General features: G+C 38.9%; 4 protein-coding genes across 5 annotated transcripts; 3 read left to right on the top strand and 1 right to left on the bottom strand.

Moving 5' to 3' along the window:
* The first annotated feature begins 21 nt into the window (after nucleotides 1–21).
* thtpa (thiamine triphosphatase) lies at nucleotides 22–3,084 on the top strand. Of its 2 annotated transcripts, none has more exons than XM_087789868.1 (4): nucleotides 22–386; nucleotides 1,475–1,545; nucleotides 1,636–2,127; nucleotides 2,223–3,084. In XM_087789868.1, the coding sequence occupies exons 2-4, from the start codon at nucleotides 1,476–1,478 to the stop codon at nucleotides 2,321–2,323; spliced, it is 663 nt and encodes a 220-aa protein (XP_087645994.1). In that variant the 5' UTR covers nucleotides 22–386; nucleotide 1,475; the 3' UTR covers nucleotides 2,324–3,084. The 2 variants fall into 2 exon arrangements, with proteins under 2 accessions (XP_087645994.1, XP_087645993.1); XM_087789867.1 differs by having other exon boundaries at nucleotides 372–506.
* A 672-nt stretch (nucleotides 3,085–3,756) lies between these two features.
* On the top strand, nucleotides 3,757–14,270 carry dcaf11 (ddb1 and cul4 associated factor 11). The gene is made up of 15 exons (XM_087789864.1): nucleotides 3,757–3,954; nucleotides 4,971–5,199; nucleotides 5,805–5,932; nucleotides 6,008–6,126; nucleotides 6,364–6,428; nucleotides 6,513–6,613; nucleotides 7,137–7,283; nucleotides 7,866–7,920; nucleotides 8,118–8,186; nucleotides 9,395–9,452; nucleotides 10,520–10,705; nucleotides 10,965–11,118; nucleotides 12,122–12,274; nucleotides 12,339–12,445; nucleotides 13,587–14,270. The coding sequence occupies exons 2-15, from the start codon at nucleotides 4,985–4,987 to the stop codon at nucleotides 13,656–13,658; spliced, it is 1,629 nt and encodes a 542-aa protein (XP_087645990.1). The 5' UTR covers nucleotides 3,757–3,954; nucleotides 4,971–4,984; the 3' UTR covers nucleotides 13,659–14,270.
* Nucleotides 14,271–14,788: 518 nt separating this feature from the next.
* Nucleotides 14,789–16,981, top strand: fitm1 (fat storage inducing transmembrane protein 1). Its single transcript, XM_087789862.1, has 2 exons — nucleotides 14,789–15,147; nucleotides 16,100–16,981. The coding sequence occupies exons 1-2, from the start codon at nucleotides 14,882–14,884 to the stop codon at nucleotides 16,761–16,763; spliced, it is 930 nt and encodes a 309-aa protein (XP_087645988.1). The 5' UTR covers nucleotides 14,789–14,881; the 3' UTR covers nucleotides 16,764–16,981.
* A 119-nt stretch (nucleotides 16,982–17,100) lies between these two features.
* Nucleotides 17,101–20,458, bottom strand: psme1 (proteasome activator subunit 1). The gene is made up of 11 exons (XM_087789863.1): nucleotides 20,307–20,458; nucleotides 20,139–20,171; nucleotides 19,726–19,788; nucleotides 19,558–19,659; nucleotides 19,175–19,226; nucleotides 18,955–19,052; nucleotides 18,797–18,865; nucleotides 18,670–18,737; nucleotides 18,552–18,606; nucleotides 18,398–18,484; nucleotides 17,101–17,276 (listed from the first exon to the last, which is right to left on the bottom strand). The coding sequence occupies exons 1-11, from the start codon at nucleotides 20,337–20,339 to the stop codon at nucleotides 17,196–17,198; spliced, it is 741 nt and encodes a 246-aa protein (XP_087645989.1). The 5' UTR covers nucleotides 20,340–20,458; the 3' UTR covers nucleotides 17,101–17,195.

Raw genomic sequence — 20,458 nt, 5'->3', positions numbered from 1 at the left:
CATGTGATTTTCCATGTGATTCTATTTCCACGACGACATAAAGGACCGGGTCTGATGGACGCGCAACAAAGGCGCTTAATTAGCGATTTATAATGGCGTTAAAAACCGCGGAGAATTTCCTCCTCGGCACAAGTTATGTCATGTCGTATTTTAGGTGTGGCGCGCACAGGCAGCAATGTGGAATAAATATTTATACAGCAGGGAGGATTAAAAATGGCACCGCCCGCACCCCTGCGTTAATGGGACAGGAACTGATGTCCCTGAATACCCTAATAGCTGTTTGCTACTGCGCATGTGCGCGTGGACTGCTGACGTGTTGTGGCTGCAAACGTAGATACGGAACTCCCGTTTTCACGCCGATTTACGTGGATCAGAGACCGCCGAAGGTGTGTAGCTTCCGCGGTCGCTTCGTCGTTGTCTTTCCAAGTGCACAAGACACAAGTCGGTTTTTTTGTCGAGTCGAGTTTGGTGAACGTCGCAGGGATCCGTTGAGATCGCTCGAACAGGTGTGGCTGGAACTATTGAATGTATAACTAGTGACACCAGTTGGTTTAAAAAAGTTTTTAAACAAATGCAACCATACCTGTCCATGGATTTGTCATAGGTTATCCGAGACGGTTTTGATTCATAACGACAATTAAATCAGTATATATTGAAATATACATAATGATTTGTAATTCGTATTATTTATTTATCACGTTTTAATGGTCAATGAAACGTTTGTCAATTAACATACTGTTACACACAAACAGCTTGTTTGGTTGTTTATTATTGGCTTTGGTTTTTGTTGCAGCACAGCTGCAGACAGAACATATCAACTCAGCTTCATTACAGCTCACTGATGTAATGAAGTCTTATTAAAAAGGTTACACATGCTGAAGTAGCTTGTTCACGAAGAAGCCCTCTATCCTCCAAAGTCTACTGGGTTATATTCAAATCCTACAAAACAAATCACATGCATTTAGTTTTGTACTGCCATATCGCTACTTCCTGAGACCACACAATAGAACTCTGGTCTTGTGTATTGGCTTCTGGAGCACTGTATGTGTCAAAGTGACTTGTATATCTCCACCTAAATATTACCCTTATGACCTCCACCAGGGTTATTTGATTCTCTGCAAATATCTGCCAATCTCTTTTGCTCCTGTGCAAGCGAGTTCTGTAACACCTCTACCACCTCATTGAGCTAATGATTACATTTCAAAAATATATCAAATTGTTTAGATAAAAATTAAAAGCCTGTCCTCTCTTTAGTAATTTTCTGTGAGTTTAATGCTAATCAAAATTCTAAATCCAACATTATATTTAAATCTAAATAAAAGGCAGACAAATAAATTAAATGTTATTGAATCCCATTCTTCACTAGCTTCATGGTGCATTTGGAAAACATGCACATCAATACGGTTGTGTTTTTGTACATACATTTACAAATGAAAACAATATTCAAGCCTTATCCTGTCTTTTCTTCTTTTAGGATGAGTGTGGAAGTAGAGAGAAAGTTTGTCTTCACAGCTGACACCCTGAAAACATTGGAGCAGATTGGAGGTATGTGATCAGTCTCTAAGCATTTATTTGTACCTGTTTTTAACGATGCCGGCGCTTTTATAGATCCTAAATCTCTTTTCTTGTCAACAGTGTGTATTGGCGAGCGACAATTTCATGACCAGTACTTCGACACGCCACAGTTTGACCTCACTCTGAGAGACATGTGGTTGCGCAAGCGTAAAGGATGCTGGGAGCTCAAATGCTCGACAGCAGATGTCGAAGACAGCCTACAACCATCCAGAGCTGCGTTCTTGTGTACTCGTTACAAAGAAATAACAAGTCTTCCTGAGATTCAAACCAAGCTGACGGAGGTGATAAAATGTTCTCACCTTGAGAACATTGAAACTGGACATAAAAGCCTTTCACTGGAAGACGAGTCCTGGCTCAGTGCAATGAATCTGATTTGCTTCTCTGAGTTTACAACGCTGCGGCAGTCATTTACATTAGAGGAAGAAGGGGTACAGATCGACCTGGACCAGGCGGACTTTGGATACAGCGTCGGCGAGATAGAAGTCCTTGTGTCAGATGGAGACGATGTAACAAAGGCGGTGGGAAAAATTGAAAGAGCGGCACAGAGTCTGGGTGAGTGTTTTACAGGCAAGACCTCCAGTGAGATCAGAGTTTATAACCTGTCAATGTGTCCTACTTTGTTTTAATTATATATTGCTTTCTTTCAGGTCTGACTGGGGAGCAAAAAATTGAAGGAAAGATGAGCGTGTTTCTCAAAAGATATCGCCCTGAACACTATGTCAGACTTCTGAATGCACATATTTTATAACCAAATGACAATTTTAAAGTCTGATGATTACTATTTAATATGAAAATACCTCATTTGTAATTACTGAAGCATCAGCTTAAGAAATGCTGATACGCTGTGGTATTTGATGTGTAAAATGCTATAATGAAGCACTTATATTATGCATTAAATACTTTTAGTTTTTACATGTAAAGGTTAAAAGGGAAAATGTTTTGAGGCACATTTTAAAGGCAAATGCAGTGAAAACACAGTTAGCTTTGCATTCATGCATTTGAGTTCCTAGTCATAGTCAGTTTTAACATAATTTACATACAGAAGGATGATTTAACTTCAGTGAAACTGGCCCCATTTACAGATGAAGAAGATGATAATTGGTTTCATTAAACCCTAAAGTCAGACAGTATAAGAGGAAAATCCAATCAACTGAAACAATGTCAATTTATTCTCAATTTATTGCAAAATGCACAAAATGAAATTACAGTACATAGATTATAACATTGTAAAGTATCTTCTCTCATGTTAGAAAACCAAGCAGTTAACCATATAGTATTTTGATTTCAAGACACGTACCACTTTTTGTGTGAAATGTTTATTGACCCTACTGATATGGTTGTCTTGTTATGTTAATGTTGTTTTAAACATTTTATGTAGCAAAGTTAGTGCACAGAGCTGAAATCCTGTTTTGTACAATAGTACAATAATAAAGCTGTTAAATATGCTGTTTTTCTTTTAATATTTGCATTTCTTTTTAATATATTTGTGCATTAAAATGGTAAATTTGGGCTTTTATGTATTATAGTACTTAATTCCATTTTAGCATACAAGGTTTACAGTAAATATGAATAGTTTCAGACTTAAATAAAGTTCTTATTGCTTTTTGCTGTGTCCTTTCAACCGGTTGACATAAGGATTCATATAAACAATGAACATGATGTACTTAAGTCTTGTTTAAACAGTACAGTTAGATTACAATTCTCAGAGTATGAGAAGAGATATATCCAAAGTTTGGCTAGAGGAACCTTTGTTTGATGGTACGTTTCATGCCTTTTTTAAATGGTTAATATATATATTTATATATAAAATATTTGTTAATGTATTGTATATTATTATATATTTGGACCAGTGATCAAATATGAGACATGCATGAACTGTAATTCAATCTTAGATTTGGGTGTAAATCTAAGATCAAAAACAACAATATACATTTTAGAACGCTGTTTACAGACCGTTTCACCCCTTTTACTCAATAGTGCTTTAAAAAATGCTTTTGCTGTATTATAAAACGCATCACAATCTATATTTGAAGAAGAAAGCTATAAAGTAGGTACTTGCGAAAACCCATTATTAGCGGCTTTAATGAAGTTCTTGTGGGAACGTGTAGAAACTTTGGCTCGACACGCTTGCCTGGTCACGTGACGCAGACATGGCTGGATCATGCGCAGAGTGTAATCGCACTTTTGTAAACAACATGGCGATCCACGGACACTGCTCTTGAGCGATAAGGAAAACTCGATCTGCGAAAACAACCGCATCCACGGTAACCCAGCATCGTTCGTACATGTTGGGTCACAGCCATCTTTCACATCCGCCTCACCACAAAGACGGGGGACTGGTCGGACAAGCTGTCAACGCAACCGTTCAACGTCCAAACGGTACCGTCCAGTCGTTAGCATGTTTAGCTACATTAGCACAACAAGCGTAATATCGTTCTGGAAGGATATGTTTTCTAAAATTCCTGTTTGTCCTCATCATAAAACATGTATCAAACGTCTTCATTCTTCCTTCGATCATAACAATGTTGATCTTAATGGATGATTGTTTTCCTAAAGTACATTATTTATTATTATGTAAGTAAGTAAGTAATATTTGTAAAGCGCCTTTCTAGACCAGGGTCACAAAGCGCTTAAACAAGCAAAACAATAGCCAATAAAATATATACTTAAAAGGTCAAGACACCACCGAGACAAACACAGGAGTCTCAGAGAGTCAAGGAAAAGTCGCAAATACGTCCCCACTTCCTCATATATATATATATATATATATATATATATCCTGCATTTGATTGATATATTTGCCTGTCATGGTTTTGCATTACTTGCATTGCCTTGGTGCCTTACACAAGCACAGTAATCTAGAGATATTGTATACGTAAGTTATTATTATTTTTATTATGCATTATTATAATAGAATTGAGCAACGTCTGCACCTGTAAACAAGCCAACTAATTCTAAAATTAATAAAAGTAAGGTCAACTATCTAATATAACACATCAATATGAAGATATGTCAATTATTGTATACGTAAATCTTTACATGAATTAGTAGAAGAATATTGGTTCAATCCCAGCTCTGTTTTCTACCATAAATATAGTAACCATAGGCATAACCCATCAATGTGTTACTGTATGTGGGAATTGTCACCGTAGTGCTTAAAATAAAAAAAAGACTATATATGTGAAAGTCATCCATCAAAAGCAAACTATTTATGTAGCTTCAAAAAACCTTCAGCTCGTCTCAGTTGCTCTTCTCTGGCAGCGATGATGCGCTCTGCAAAGTTTGGTACAGACTAGAACCCGTCTTAATATGTCCAAATAATATAAAAAGACTAACCTGTTTCATTCCTACCTTTACTTGTTTATTAACCCAGATTTGATGTGTTCTATTGGTAGGCTTTTTGTAGTCTATGGGCTCTCAGTCCAGTTCTGGGATGTCTGGTGGAAGGGGCTCTTCCAGTGGCAACCCAGTTGAACAACCTGAAGCATCAGAACAGAACCAGAGTGAAAGCAGTAGCAACAGCAGGCGTGGACAGAGAAACTCTGACAGACAGCAGGGAGAGAGACAATCTACATCAGAGGAGGACGTTGATTTAGCCGAAGTGCTGGCTTACTTACTTAGAAGGTAAGTAAATCATTCAATTATAATTTTAGAGTAATGATAGACTGCTAGTAGAGGGTGGGTGTTTAAAAAGATGTCATAGACATTGGAGGCATTAAAAGTTTCTGATTCTAATTCTTAAAAGCAAAAGTTTAATGTATAACAATGTAGAAAAAAAGCTTCACATGCAGATTGTTATTAGGTGAATGATGGGTTATTACTTTTTTGACAAATGGGAATATCCAATGACCTTCTTGGTCTGTTGATTATTATTATCTACAAAAAGAGAGTAATGCATCAAACCATAGTTTTAAAGCAAATCTTGTGCCGTTGACATTTTTGAGAAAGGGTTAATTCACAACAGCTTCAATATTTTTTTATTAAAAACTTTAGTATGAAAGAATACATGTTTACAGAAATGGTGGATAACATTGGATTAAATTAACTTATTTTTTTAAATCATTGAAGTACATTTTGAGAACAATAATGATGACAATATTCCTCATCAGCTCAGTGAATATATATATATATATATATATATATATATATATATATATATATATATATATATATATATATATATATAATATATAATAAAAGTGTTGTTGAGTTGACATCTTGGTGTGCAGGGGCCAGGTCCGACTGGTCCATGGAAGTGGAGCGACTGGTCTACAACTGGTCCAGTCGTACTCTGACTCTGATGAGGACAGCGATGGCGCCTGGGATGGTCGACTGGGAGACCGCTACAACCCACCAGGTACTATCCAGTCATGTCTATGTGACATGTTCTGAAGACAAAGATGTTTGGAAACAAGTGTTTTTTTTCTGACAGTGGACGTTAAGCCTGACACAAATCAAGTGGACCGCAGTGAAATTCGCACTCAGATCCTGCTGGCCACAGCTTCCTCTTTGCTGAGAGGAACCCGCAGTTTTACCCAAATGCTGGCAGAGGTTTGGAAATACTGTTTTTTGGATTGTGATTAACTGAATTTAGCTCCCTGAAGGTTTTATAAGTGTATTGTGTATCTATATTATAATTTAAAGTGGTGTTATCTTACCAGCAGGAAATTGGTCTTTGGTTTTAATATTGGTTTGATTGATTTAGCTCTATATACATCTAAAAAGTAATTGTGTTAAAAAGTTTAAAAAAAAGTTAGTTCATGCATCGTTTACAATGGCATTTTCCAGAGGGAACAAGGTCGGTGCAAAGGCTCAAGTTTTTCTCATGGAGAATGCAGTCGCATCCGCACACAGTAAGTGTAATCTTCCTGTTACGATTTTGACTCCTCTTTTCTTACCATGCTACGTTTTATTGATGTCCATGTTGCCATCCACAGTTTCCTGCCGAACTACGTGTCGCACAAAGACGCGTATCAGCAGAAGGCCTTCTGTGGAGTCTACAGCGATGACGGCAAGATGTTTCTCTCTGCCTGCCAAGGTAAACAACAGCAGCCTTTTATGATGAACAAAATATACCTGTTAATAATGACGAGATGATGCAGTTAATTAAAGAACAACACGGTTGGCGGCACCACAATAGTATTCTAAAATATTGGATGGTTTAATTGAACTTGTCAAAAATCAGGTCTGACTGAGATCCAACAATAATTTAGTATTTATCAGTACAAATACAATTGTTTGTTCTCTAATTCTCGTTGCATATTCATGGTTTGACAGGCGCTTATAAAGGCGTCTATGTTGACATCAATAGTCAGTACAGCACACAAAGAGCTCAATAGTTTGACAGCACTAACAGTCATGGAATGAATGCGAGATTCATTCCTCACTTATGTTATCAAGCATGATCTGCCTCTGAACCAGTTTTTGCCCGCTGCTCCACCTTTCTTATATCTCAGTGTTAGCATTCCTTTATTGTCTGTCTATAATAATCGGGAGAACCTGACTTTATAAGAAATGTGTTTTAGGTTTTAAGTCCTCTAAACCTTTTTGTTTCTCCCCAGATCAGAATATTCGCTTATATAACACCACCAGGGGGCGCTTTTCCTTGAAACAAGCTGTGAAAGCCCGCGATGTTGGCTGGAGTGTGCTGGATGTGTGCTTCACCCCGGACGCCCAACATGTCTTGTATTCCAGCTGGTCTGACTACAGTAAGTTCACGATTGTACGAATGATCTTCGACAAAGAAGTATGAACGGGTTCAGACGAAGAGATTCAACTTTTATCTATCATCTCACAAGCACTCATCCACTAAAATAGAACTTGACTGCGTTAAACGATTTACGAATTGAGTTCCGCTGAATCACTCTTTTTGACTCACCGTTTTGTTTTGTAAACAGTGTTGTACATCTTCATGCAAAGACCCATAATTTCCCCTGCAAAGGAGATTACTTTAATGGCAGTTTCCCTCTTTTGATAAAATAATTTATAACCGTAATGACGTTAATTACATTTTAAGGTCTTATAATCAGTGGAACAACTGCTGTATTTACTGGTGGTCAGGTTTATCACCTGGATCTACTAATCCTTTGAAGGATTTTGTAAATCTCTGTCTGAGACAGCGCTCCAGGGCGAGCTCTAACTTTATTTGTCACTGCTATTTGTTTGTGTAGGCAAGTTATCCACCGCTTTTTACACCTACTGTCCAATTTTAATCTGACTGTAAATGCTATTACTTGTATGACTATGTACTATGACTTGTTGTTGTAATTTTGATATTTTCTGTCCTGTAGTTCACATGTGCAGCATTGATGGCGACAGTGAGAATCATACCGCCCTGGACCTCAAGTGAGTGACCTTTTCTTAATTACATTTATATAGAGAATCAGATTTTTGATTGACATGATTGTTAAATAATCACTTCACAATGATCTTTGGCTTTTCTCGCATGTGCACATGAAGACTGTTTGGGTGTGGACGAGTCAATGCTGCAATTCAATCATGGCTTCTCCTCCCACACTCATGTGTGTTATTGTGCTTTGTAGTCCGGAGGAGAGGAGGTTCTGCGTGTTCTCACTGGCGGCGTCCACAGATGGAAAGGAGATCCTGGGCGGGTGAGTGCCAGCACCACTTTCATGCTCGGAGGCAATAATTGACACAAATGAAATCAACAGACACTCTTTCAAAATGGAAATTCTATCCTCTCTTCCTTCTCTTTCTTGTTGGATTGCTCCACCATATAACAGTTTGCTGTAGTTCATTTGAACGTATGAATCAAACTGTCAGTTCACAGGGTCCCGCGGATCCTTAAATGTCAACACATGATAAATTAGATTTTTTTTAAATCTCAAAGTATTTGGCAACATTTACTTATTTATTATTAAATATAACTATCAGATTAACACACAATCACATTAGAGTAACAAACAGGGAAACAGTTCCTGAGACTCAGCTGATGCATGTCGAGTTTCTACTTCCACATGGTTCATGCAGCAACTCTGGTAAGTTTGCTTGGGGCAACAAAATTCAAAGAGAATTGTCTGTCGAACCAACATTTTTCTTCATGACTGAAAGCAGTACTAGAAAATAAATAAGCCATGGTGTAATTTGTTCTTGGGAGTTTTCCAAATCAGCACAATGTTGAAAGTGGTTTTATGTTAAAATAAAACATTTGGATTATATTGTCCCAAAACCTATGTTTTTATTGTTGATCGAGTTGATCTTTAATTTAATTTCAAATTGTATTAAAAAGTCTTTAAATTAACTTACCTTAAGCACGGGAACCCTTGTTGAAGAAAGTTGAAAGGAGTTAAAACAAATGTTTAGTACTTTACCATATTTTGTACGACAAAATAATCTATACCACTTGGTATTTTTAATTGACTGACTAATGCTGTAACTTCAAATGCCCTATGTACAGCATTTGTTTTCAATACATTAAGCAACAATATGTAAAATCAGAAACATTACTTTAGGCTCCCTAGTGTCAGAACAGTGTAACTGCAATTTCCATTGCACCCTTGCCACTTGTGGCATGTGAATTGGTTTTCAAGACAAGAGAAATGATCTCACTGTGACAGTTTCTTGTTTATCTTCCTGGTTAGTTTAAAAAAGTCTCCCAGTAGTTCATATAAAACACGGTCTCAGACCCGCAGCTGTAAATTAATTTGGTTCAAAATGACAAAGTTACATATAATGTAGTTCTGCTTTAGTACAACAAGCTAAACTATGTTGTTAAAGTTTAATATGTTAAGATCACTTTACACGGCTATTTCAAAACTGCCTTTTTAATTCTTTCTTTTCTCCTCACGTCATTTCTTAGAGCCAACGATGGCTGCCTATATGTGTTTGATCTGGAGCAGAACAAGCGAACACTGAAGGTTTGTGTGTTTTCTTTTCGTCCCACTTGCATACACACACCGTCTGTTAATCTCATCAGATATGTTCATATTGTAAACCAGTTCCCTCACACTGACTGTGCAGAGGCAGGTTTTTAAATTCTCTCAGTCCGAGCACTCATACCAGAGCTCATTCTTGATAATAATCACACGTGGGCTCACGTTTTTTTTTTTCTTTCTATGGTTTAAGAGCTACTAAAAGTCCCACAAATTAGTGGTTTTGTCTGGTTTTCCCAATAATAATTATAATTTGAAAATCTTAATCTGCATTATGTGGGTATAGAGTTTATGACAATAGGTCAATCGGTGTCGGTTTATCGGTGCAAAATTAAGCCTATTAATCCAGATTAACAAATTGCTGTTGTAGAAATAAGTGAATGATGTAATTGATTTATTTAATTAATAAACGTACATGTGGCTCACATATTTATTCATTTATTCAGCCACAGCAGAAAGTATTAGCTGAAATAATATTGGATGTAGATCGTTTTCCATTTGAATATTGAATGGTTGAATTTAACATTGCACATTTTTGAAAATCTTCAAAGAATTGAATTATTATAATTGTATTGTTTTTTATTGAATAATTAAATTCAATAATTAAATGTGAAGGATTTTTTTTTACACAAAGAGATTGATACCTTAGTTCCAATAATTAAAACATATTGTTATATTCAATATATTTTAATGTGAAGCCCATTAAAGTCAACATATAATGCTGGTATTTAAGAAAAAAAGAACAACCTTAAGCCATTATCCTAATGACATAGAAGCATCATTCAGGTTTTGTCCAGTCAACCTTGTTTCAACGTCTGGGGTCTTTCTACGACAAGTTTGAACCAGCGTACACATTTTTCCCAGCGAAATGTCTCTTTATAGAGTTCCAACCATTCAATATTCTGGTGACACTTCCATACACAAATACAGAAGTGTTTTTACTTTTGATGATTACATTGATAATAGTTTAAAGTCATCAGCAAACAGCTGCTGTTTTGAGTGTCCAGCTCACCAGTGAATAACTAATTTATTTTGACATTGTCCCTGGTCAGATTGATGCCCATGAGGATGATGTGAACGCCGTGGCGTTCGCTGACAGCTCGTCTCAGCTGCTCTTCTCTGGCAGCGATGATGCGCTCTGCAAAGTTTGGGACAGACGGACGCTGCGGGAAGACAGACCGCAGCCTGTCGGACATCTGGCGGGCCACCGAGACGGCATCACCTTTATCCATAGCAAGGTATGACAAGTGTGTGTGCAATCTGTCTGTGACAAACTCGACTGGGAGATGGATGAAAGCTCCTCAAATAAAACTTTCTTTGTAAGGCTGGGATAGGATTAAGATTGCAAAACAGCCATCAGATTTTTTATGGGTCACAATCCAAGCCTAACAATGCTTCTTTAGTGCTGTTCACCTGCTGTCATAGTCACTCCTCAGTGTCACATAGTTTTCACATGATTCACTCCCACCATTCTCTCTGTTTTTTTTGCTGTGTCAGGGAGACGCACGGTATCTAATCAGCAACTCGAAGGACCAGTCCATCAAGCTCTGGGACGTAAGAAAGTTCTCTCCCAAAGAAGGTCTGGCAGCATCACGCGTAGCCGTCACCCAGCAGGACTGGGACTACCGCTGGCAGCAAGTTCCCCAGAGAGGTGAGCAGAACAGGCAAGGTCACGGAGGAGAAGAAAGCATGACAAGATTCGAGATGACACTAAGTAGACACTAGGAGAATGAGTGGTGTAACAGCCAGTCCTGGCGTCTGACTCTAGGGCACATAAACATCAGCTGGTAGATTAGGTTCATGTAGTTTCTCTCTGCTGCTCCTCCCTATTGCATGGTATGCAAAAGTCATTTGTTGCATCTCAAAGAATTGAGTTAAGAGTGGATCCATTTTAAATAGAAAAACTTGGGTCAAAGTTCATGAAGCGATGAAAGCACATGTTTGAGTAGAACGCAATTTAAAAAAAAGCCAAAAGATTTTAGTCATATTTCTTAGGAAAGTTAAATCTATAGAAAAACAAGTTCTTTGAACGTATTCAATTACAAGTTGTACATGGTTAAAGTAAATGCAATAAATGGGCTACTTCAAAGTTATTTAACTTGAATTAAGCGGGTTTGACCTGTTAGACAAGAGGATTTAATTATGTTCACCTGGTATACTTTGGTCAATGTTCCATCACAGTAAATAAGAACATTCAAATCATTAAAAAAAAAACTTAAATTGTTATTTAGAAATCAACATTTTTCTTTTAAAATTACAAATAATACATTTTTTGATAGTATGGAAATTAAATCTTCAGTAGATCGTAATGAAATATGCTCTGTCTAGGACATCATTGAATCTTTGACAATGATACTTACACAGTGAAGCTTGGAAAAATGTTTGTGTCATGAAATGTGAACGTTACTCATTCAAATCACTGAAGTAATCTTCATAATACAGACAAACCGTGTGCATAGAAGTGTATCTTACTGTAGGAATCCCTTTAGAAGCAGAGAAGATCGGTGCAAAAAGATTGGCCTTCAACATAAAAGAAGATATTTAATTGGCATGGAAGAGGACGTGACAATGAGATTTAGGAGAAGTGTATTTGACCCACCACTGATTAATCTGCTCAATCCTGGAAGATGAAGACGACGCATCATTTTTTTCAGCTCTGAAAAAACACAAGCTGGCAGGAGACACCTCAGTGATGACCTACCGTGGCCACGGAGTTCTACACACACTCATCCGCTGCAGGTTCTCACCGGAGTTCAGCACCGGGCAGAGGTTCATCTACTCTGGCTGCTCTACTGGAAAGATTATCAGTGAGTGTGTACATGTGTCGCCAGGATTCCTATCACCTTTCTAACTCCGAATATATCTGTGCAGTTTATGATGTTCTGACGGGCGCCGTGGTCTCCAGACTGTCGGGCCATGACGCGTGTGTGAGGGATGTCAGCTGGCATCCTTATGAAGACAACATTGTCAGCAGCTCTGTGAGTCTGTTTACAAATTGACATACATGTGATTTGTTGATTTGTTTCGTACAATAACTATCTTTCAGTTCACAAGAACACTTTATTAGGGTGGTGTAGATCTTCGAAAGGTTTTTAAATTTAAAATCTTAAAACTGCTTTGTCCCTGATGCACTTGAGTATGATTGACATGTCACTTTCCAATCATTTCAAATGGGCCACTTTAAAGGATCGGACACTGTTTTCTAGAGTTCTTTACGCTTCAATAGTGACCAAAATGTTTAATTTCACTGGTAGGACATTTAATAGACCGGCTGCTGTGGACCTGCACATTTATTTATTTTTGACTAAAGATTCAAGCATTAAAAAAAGAAGAATGAAACACAGAAAATGGGGATGTGTACAAATTACAAATTGATAGAAATTTCAGGGAGTATTTCATCAGCCATTTTATTGATGAATCAAGATGTAAAACAAATCACAGTTTTTTATAGTGATTGTCGTTTGATAATTTTACACACATAATTATAAACATTTGTTTCTGACAAAGCATTATACAACCATGTTCGATATAGTCCATTTCTTTTTTCAATGAAAATCCTGATTATTTTCTAAGAGAACACAAAACAGACCTGAAACTGTGTTGCACACACTCCTAATAAATCAGTAACACATTCTGGTTTGTCAAATACAAGTTCCGTAATTTCAAGAGAACAAAACAAACCATTAGCCTTTATTTGACTATTTATTTATTACAATCCATTGAGAACATTAGAAATGTTGACAGATGACGGTAATTAGAACGTAACAGGTTTACTTCTGACATATAAAGTGTGAGTTCAGCATAGTAACATTTAGCCTGTTATATTAGCTCGCAGAAACATGGGTTATTTCATGTACTACTGTAGCACTTATCCAAGATTAATCATTGTTTTCTCTTAGTCAATACTACAGACCAATGGGTGAGAATGATTGACAGGTGTGTGTCACAGTACAGAGCAGCAGTGTTTTAATGAGTATGAAAGAGTCAATTTGCTAACACCGTCTCCAGATTTATTGGTGACTGTAGACGCAGCCTGAAGCCCTGCAAAGCAACTTTGCGATCCTTCACGTTCAAGGCTTTGTGACAACTGATGAGATAAACATGAACCTCTGCCCACAGTGGGACGGAGCTGTGCGGATGTGGGAGCACCGGCAGACTCACCCCCTGGAGGAGGAGCGAGAGCGAGACTGACCGCAGGAGAGGCTGCCTGCAGTGGAGTGAACACGTCAGGACCACCGCAGACCTCACGCAATAAGCTCATGAGAACTGCAATAGACCTTTGGATTCAAAGTCAGTGGGAAGCTATCACAGCCTTAAAGTAGAACTTGCTTTTGATTTCTCTTTTCACTGCCTTTCGCAAAAAAAAAAAGGAGAAACGAGCCAAAGATGGCTTCAATGTACAAAATCCTGCACTCACTTTCGGGAGCTCTGACACGATGAATCCTCTGATTCATGATGGACAATAATTGTTTATACATTTCTAGTATTTTAATGGTATTTCTGTTTTCAGGGAGATTTGTAGTCGATAGCTTGCACTTCTTCTCACATTTCCACTTTACAGATGATCTTGTGTTTCAAATGTTAAACTCTTTATTTTAGCTTCAGCTTCGACGCCACAGTCGAGAGGAAAGTCGCTAGAGTTCTGATGCCAGACGTTCCGTTTGTTTGCTGTAAGCTTATCATTTGTGTGGGAGGATGTCGTGACGATATCACCACATGACTCGACAGTCGACCATGAAAAGCTGACGACCGAGTAGATTTTAAATCATTGTAAAAAGATATATAAACATGTGATTTGTTGAACCTGTGACATCTTTATTTTCTCCTAAAAAGACATGGGTGACATTTTAATGGGAGGTTCAAATTCTTTTCCATTTCCTCAAACCATATGAAGTTATTGGTGTGTTGGTTTGAGAATGATTTTTTCCGTGAACGTCTCTGTCAGATTTAAATGAAGACTTGCAAAACAACAGTGGAGTGTCGGAGCACAGAGAGGAAGCGCAGCTGTCCAGGCGACAAATGTAGAGCAGCAGCAACAGTTTATTGCCTAAATTAGTTTGGGCTTCAACAGCTGATGGACTGTAGGAGCCAAAACGGACTTGTGATGTTTCTATTGTGCTTGTAGGTGTTTAATTCACTATGAAACTTCACGTTAATAAGAAGTAAGTTGGTCATTATCTCGTTTGTTGTCACTGCATCTAAGTGTTAGGAGAGAACACTCCACCTGGAACAGACGCATGTTTGTGGTTGGAGGAGGGGGTCGCTGGGTTAAAGGGGGAGAGGAGGGGGGTGTATTTTTACAAACCACGTGCCCTCCTTCACGCCTGATAGCGATAAAGAAGCCAGGCCCCTGTAGAGGAGCTGCCGTGACTTTCCTAAACAAAAGAGGATCACATTTGTCACCCAGGGCCACAATGGAGGAGGAAAGAAGCGAAATCCCTAAAATGGAGATGCTACACAAGATGGTGGCGGAACTGATCCTCGTTTTAAGATTCACTTTTAGAATCTTACAGTCTGCTTTCGTCTTCTGGACCAATCTAACGGCGAGAGTTATGGGAAGCGACGTCTTCAGGAGGCACTTTCACCTGCTGCTGTCATGTGTGGTTCTGTTCGGGCCTCTGCTGAGTTTCTGGGGGTCCAGGTACAGCATCTTCGCCAACAGCAACCACTACCTGTACAGGTGAGAGGGCACGGTCAGTTGGTTCTGCTTGATCTTCAGTTTCTGGTCTCGCCTGTTATAATACCACGGCTCTTGACGACAGAGACTAATCAGAAGGTTTATTTTAATAACCTAAGTTTAAGGTTTCATGACTGTAGGTGAAAGTTTCTTTCAAACTTGTTCATGATATTTTGGATAAGACTCTGTTTTTAAGAGCGGATGTAATTCAAATGTACCTTTGTTAATTTCCTGCAAATTTGATTCCACATTATTCAACTTAAATGTAGATAAATAATGGTTTTTAATTAAATGTACTGTATTGTTTTTTTTAACTGACAATAAGTTAAATTAAGAGCTTAAGTAAATTAATGTGTATATATATATATATATATGTACATATTATATCATTAATAATGAACACATTAATTTGTTTTTATAATCTAGCATTTGTCTTCAGAATCAACAATAACGGCTCCAACAAGGAGCAGCTCTTCGAGTGGAACTGGTTAGACATGGTTGTTTCTTTAGAGCATATATTTCGGTGTGACACAGAAGTGCAAAAAGGAATTAATTGGAAGGAAGGGCAACTAATGTGAAAACGAAACTCTCCTGACTCACTAACATGTTTCAATGTTGACGTCTTCCTCTCCAAGATGCAGTAAGTTCATCATCATGACCATATATTGAACTTAATACTTTATAAAGTTCTCCTCCCTCTGAAATGTCGGCAAAGGAGAAGTTACGTGAGTGAAGTGCATTATGACGTAGTAATGGTCTTCACTCCTCAAGCCAACTGTAATCATGCCTGCTTTGTATATACAACAAGTACCTTGAAGGGGGAGACTTCCGAGATTGATGACATGCGGTGACAAACATTGATGCTTGACCAATCACAACAGAGTGGGTGTGGTTATGGTAAACAATTTTGAAGATGTGGGAAGATATAGAAAATGGATTCTGATTGTATTGACAGGAAGTTCTTGAGGTCAGCGTGGGGCTGGACCTCCACCCTCACCGGCTCCTTCATCGTCCTCTTCTCCCTCGCAGCTCGCCACCCTCCGTCCACCTGCCTCCGCCACCTCTCTCGGGTGGGTCTAGCCGGGTGTCTGCTGTGGACCTGTCAGCGCATCTTGACCCTCCTTGAAGACGCTGCTGGAACCTGCTACGAACCGATGCCTGCTCCTCAACAGGTCCAGAGCTCCGCCTCGCCGGAACCGCCGCTGCTGGTTCTCCACCAGGACCAGACCAAAGCCTCGTGTCTGAGGAACAACATGGTGTGGAGCGGCTACGAGGTGTCCAGAGATGTGCTCGTCCTCTGCCTGTGCTGCCTCTTGCTGGTCGAGGAACTCTCTGTGTTTGGCCGCAGCCTGACCAGAACCAAGAGGTCCGCAGGAGGCCCGCTGAGGTTCATCTTCCAGCTCTGTGTGTTGCTGCTGGCGCTGTGGTTGTTCCTGCTGCTGTGTCGACTCGCGCACTTCCCACAGTTCCCTTCTCAGCAGCTGGGTGGCGCTCTGGGCTACCTAGCGTGGAGGGGGCTCTACCAGGGATGGTACCGACTCCCACAGGGATGGGGAAGTCCTGGCTTACCCGACGAAGGGATCTCTAGTTGCACTGACACAGACAAAGCTGTGATGTGAACTTATATTTAGACACCAAAACATGAATTTAGTTCATCATTAGTTCAGGGGCCTCAAACTCAAACCGGCTTCAAATGTTTTTTTTTCTGCACATGTGTGATGCAAGTTCAATTTATATTATGGATTTGTTTGCTTTCACTTTTATTTATTTTATGATAAGTCTGTTCCATTTTAAACATATAACCAAAGCTATTTAATAACATTAGATGTGATTTTTCCTCATTTAACATCCTAGAAAGTGAGTTGTTCGAGACATCAAGTGGATAGCTGCATGTTTGAGACCCCTGGTTTAGGAAGGTCATTCCTCTCCTGCATGAAGTGACATGTGCACACAACATAGACGAAACAGATGTTTTATTTTTATCTGAACATGTTTGCGTGAAGACAGTGTTTGCAGTGTCGTTACGGAGGTGATCCAGAGTCGGAAGGCGATCAGTAGATCATGGCCTTCCCTTCTCCTCTGGGCTTCTTGATCTTGTCGTAGTTCTTGTTGATGATGTCAAACAGCACCGCCTGGAGAGAGAGAGAGAGAGAGGGGTGGTGGGGGGTGATCTCAGGTATCAGGAACAATGAGCAAACGAAAGAGAGCAAAACCCAAATCCGGCGCGGTAATTGCATCAAATTTCTCCTTTCATTATCCCTTCATTCATGAGCAGCTTCAAACAGCAGGAGGAGGAGCGGAGGCTGATTAATGGGCTCCACAGAAGAGCAGCAATTAGTCTAATTAGCTGAGGATCAGGAAGAGATGGACTGAACCGAGTCCTTGATGCTGCTGCCCGGACAACCATGTACTGCATGTCGGATAATAACGGATTACATCGCTCTTCTGTAATTACGAAGTGAAAATGTTAATTTATTGTTCAGTCGGTTAAAAATATGTAGCTGAGAATCGTAAAGAATCTACTCTTACTTTAATGGCAACTAATACATTTTTTTGACAAAATGTGTTTGGACTGAAATCTTTTATTCATCGAACCATCTCATCTGCTCTTAACAATGAATATCTATCTATCCATCCATCCACCCACCCATCTATCTTTCTATCTCAGGAAGAAAAATCTTGGTTGATTGCATGTATTTTAAGATTTGAAACTACAATAAAATGTCATATTTATAATTCTAATGCAAATTAAGGCCTTAGTTATAGATTCATGAATGTAATGCCTTTTAAAGCTTTTCCAGGGTCCATGTGAACCCTGAAGGAAATACTTGTAAAACGGTGAACTAAATGTTGAAACTTATACTGTTTAAGATCTGTCTTTTTAAACCCTGAAACCCTTTTGTCTCTTAAATATGTCTCGAAAAAGTTCAAAAAAACCGTAACTAATGGAATTGTAGAGGGAAAAAAAGAATGAAATCAAATGTGACAAGCAGACGGATCAGAGTTTGGTGAAAGATGGAACAAATGGACAGCCTACCGCAAACAAACCGGAGTAAATCAAATGTGATGGTGTCAGACAAGTTGAATCTCTTGTTCACAATCTTTCTTTCTTTAAGTGTGTATTGTTCTAGTCGTCCCTTCTGATCTGTATAACTCGATATATTAAATGAATAACAGTAAAAGTTGTTTTTAGAGTCACTCTGAAAGAGTAAGAGCAATGATTTCAAAACAGAAGACTTGTAAATGCTCTTACGTAAGTGTTGCGGATCTCCAGAACCACGAGGCGAAGCTGGCAATACTGGTACTGATCCAGCTCATGGACCAGTTGTCTGTAGTCACCCTAGGCCACAGACAAAACATGAGTTGTTCATTTAATACCCAAAACAGCCTGAATCTTAAATACTGACCACGTGTGGTTGTTTGGCGGCTTTGGCGACAGCGTCTCCTCTCTCGCTGTAATACCTGCAACATCACAAAACGGTTGAGAAGCTGGATCTTCAAATCAATCATGTTGCTGAAGCTCACTTGTTAATCTGGGTTTGGTACGCCTCGATGCTGGTGCGCGTGTTGGTCAGCAGCTCAAACACTTTCTCCTGCAAAAGAGCAAAGTTGATGAAGGATGTGGAGGAGATGACATCGCAGCGCTTCGCACCTGCACGGCCACGCCAAAGTTGTTCCCGTCCTCAATTCTCGGGATCTGGAGTTGAACCCACATCGTCACCTGCACAAGTTATACATTTTGATTCTGTTTTTTTTTTTTGCTGTTTGACATGTTTGTTGATTAAATCAGAAGAATCTTCTGGACCGAACCGTGTTGAGCTTTTCCTTCAGAGTCTGGATCTCTGGCTTCACCTTCTCCAGGAGACTCTCCACCTGCGCGTTGACGCAGATGGGACCACACGGCGGCGCTGTTGAACCAAAAATGAAGTACTACATATAGTGTCTGTTCGCCAGGACACTAAATTATTATATTTCCTAATGCAAATGCAAATCTATAACAATACATTAAAAAATATATCTTATTTTCTACCTTCATCTTCTTTTTCTTCTTCTTTGTCTTTCTTCCCATCCTTTGCCTCTTTCTGCAGAATTACAATTCACACTTCGTCAGGAACAAACAATAAACATATAGAAGTAAACTATAACCACGAACAACAATGAACACAAGAACAATTCATATATTTCTATAGGAATGGAAAGATTAATATACTACATATTTGACCTTTAAATTACCTCTAGTCGCACATTTACACAGTTTAATTCTATTCATTCTCTAGTGAAAAGACAATTCGATGCTGGAATTACAAAGTAGCTGGTAGCCATGGCAACTGTACAGCCAGACTAGACTTTCTCCTCCACTGATGTCTTTCGTATTAATTGAAAGCTTAACACCAGCAACTCCCACAGACTCACCTCTTCCTTCTTCTTGCGTTTGGCCTCCTCCTTCTCTGGGTCTGGTATGGGGATCTCAAGTGGAACCTTCAAGCTTTTCAAATCATCACAAGCAAAGGAAGTCTGAAAACAAACATATGGCAGGAGAGTCTTCGTGAGGGATGTGACCTGGCCTGATGGACGTTTTACCTTCAGTAGAGACTGCAGCTCGTGGAGCTTCTGGGGGAAGAAGGTTGAGAGAAGACCTTCTGCCTGTAAAAGTAAAAATGTTATTTGCATTCATTTTTCTAAACCAAAGTCAAGCCATGGGAACAACATCTATCATAGAACTCTCGCTGAATGGTAATGTTTCCAAGAGAAGGAGCAGCACAACTTATACTGGTCTAGAAAGGCGCTACATAAATAGAGATTATTATTATCATTATTATTATTATTTATATTACTTATAAACTATTCCAGAGGCATGTTTGAAGCTCATCGTGATGAAAGTGAAAATGAAATATCATCGTTTAGTTTCAGTGGTATAACAAACATCTACGAGTTGGTCAAGGTTAAATATATTTGATCTTAAAACAAAACTCTATTTTTATTATTAGTATTACCTCTTTCGTGAGTCTCTTGGAGAATTCATCCACCTGTAAAAAAAGAGCATGACTAGTTCAGATCCCCTCCGTGAAACACGTCAGAATACCTGTCCAACATGGAGCACCTGAGATCCTCCAGCTAAGCTAAAACTTGTCTGTGTGCACACAGCTTCACAAACTACAAACCTGTTGTTTCGACGCGACGCGAACTTCTGTCATTTTGTCTTTTAGTTGATGAATCGTCCCAATACGATCAAATATCAACGACTCGTAACTTTACCCGAATCACTGTTACTCAGCAGCAAATGTGAAAATGAAAGCAAACTCCTCTTTCCGCA

Source organism: Callionymus lyra, chromosome 4 (genome assembly GCF_982586985.1).
Source record: "Callionymus lyra chromosome 4, fCalLyr1.hap1.1, whole genome shotgun sequence".
In the NCBI taxonomy this organism is placed as follows: Eukaryota; Metazoa; Chordata; class Actinopteri; order Syngnathiformes; family Callionymidae; genus Callionymus; species Callionymus lyra.
The sequence above is the reverse complement of the archived record's forward strand: the minus strand, read 5'-3'. Positions and strand labels throughout refer to the sequence as shown.

What these genes read in the sequence shown, in the direction of transcription:
- dcaf11 (XM_087789864.1), top strand. Translation starts at nt 4,985, where the DNA reads ATGGGCTCTCAGTCCAGTTCTGGGATGTCTGGTGGAAGGGGCTCTTCC. An exon ending in AGAACAAGCGAACACTGAAG is followed by an intron (nt 9,453 to 10,519) that starts GTTTGTGTGTTT and finishes GTCCCTGGTCAG; the next exon opens with ATTGATGCCCATGAGGATGA. An exon ending in GCAGCAAGTTCCCCAGAGAG is followed by an intron (nt 11,119 to 12,121) that starts GTGAGCAGAACA and finishes CATTTTTTTCAG; the next exon opens with CTCTGAAAAAACACAAGCTG.
- fitm1 (XM_087789862.1), top strand. Translation starts at nt 14,882, where the DNA reads ATGGAGGAGGAAAGAAGCGAAATCCCTAAAATGGAGATGCTACACAAG. An exon ending in AGCAACCACTACCTGTACAG is followed by an intron (nt 15,148 to 16,099) that starts GTGAGAGGGCAC and finishes TTGTATTGACAG; the next exon opens with GAAGTTCTTGAGGTCAGCGT.
- psme1 (XM_087789863.1), bottom strand. Translation starts at nt 20,339, where the DNA reads ATGACAGAAGTTCGCGTCGCGTCGAAACAACAG. An exon ending in CCAAGAGACTCACGAAAGAG is followed by an intron (nt 19,789 to 20,138) that starts GTAATACTAATA and finishes TTACTTTTACAG; the next exon opens with GCAGAAGGTCTTCTCTCAAC. An exon ending in ACTTTGGCGTGGCCGTGCAG is followed by an intron (nt 18,738 to 18,796) that starts GTGCGAAGCGCT and finishes GCTCTTTTGCAG; the next exon opens with GAGAAAGTGTTTGAGCTGCT.
- thtpa (XM_087789868.1), top strand. Translation starts at nt 1,476, where the DNA reads ATGAGTGTGGAAGTAGAGAGAAAGTTTGTCTTCACAGCTGACACCCTG. An exon ending in AACATTGGAGCAGATTGGAG is followed by an intron (nt 1,546 to 1,635) that starts GTATGTGATCAG and finishes TCTTGTCAACAG; the next exon opens with TGTGTATTGGCGAGCGACAA. An exon ending in AAGAGCGGCACAGAGTCTGG is followed by an intron (nt 2,128 to 2,222) that starts GTGAGTGTTTTA and finishes GCTTTCTTTCAG; the next exon opens with GTCTGACTGGGGAGCAAAAA.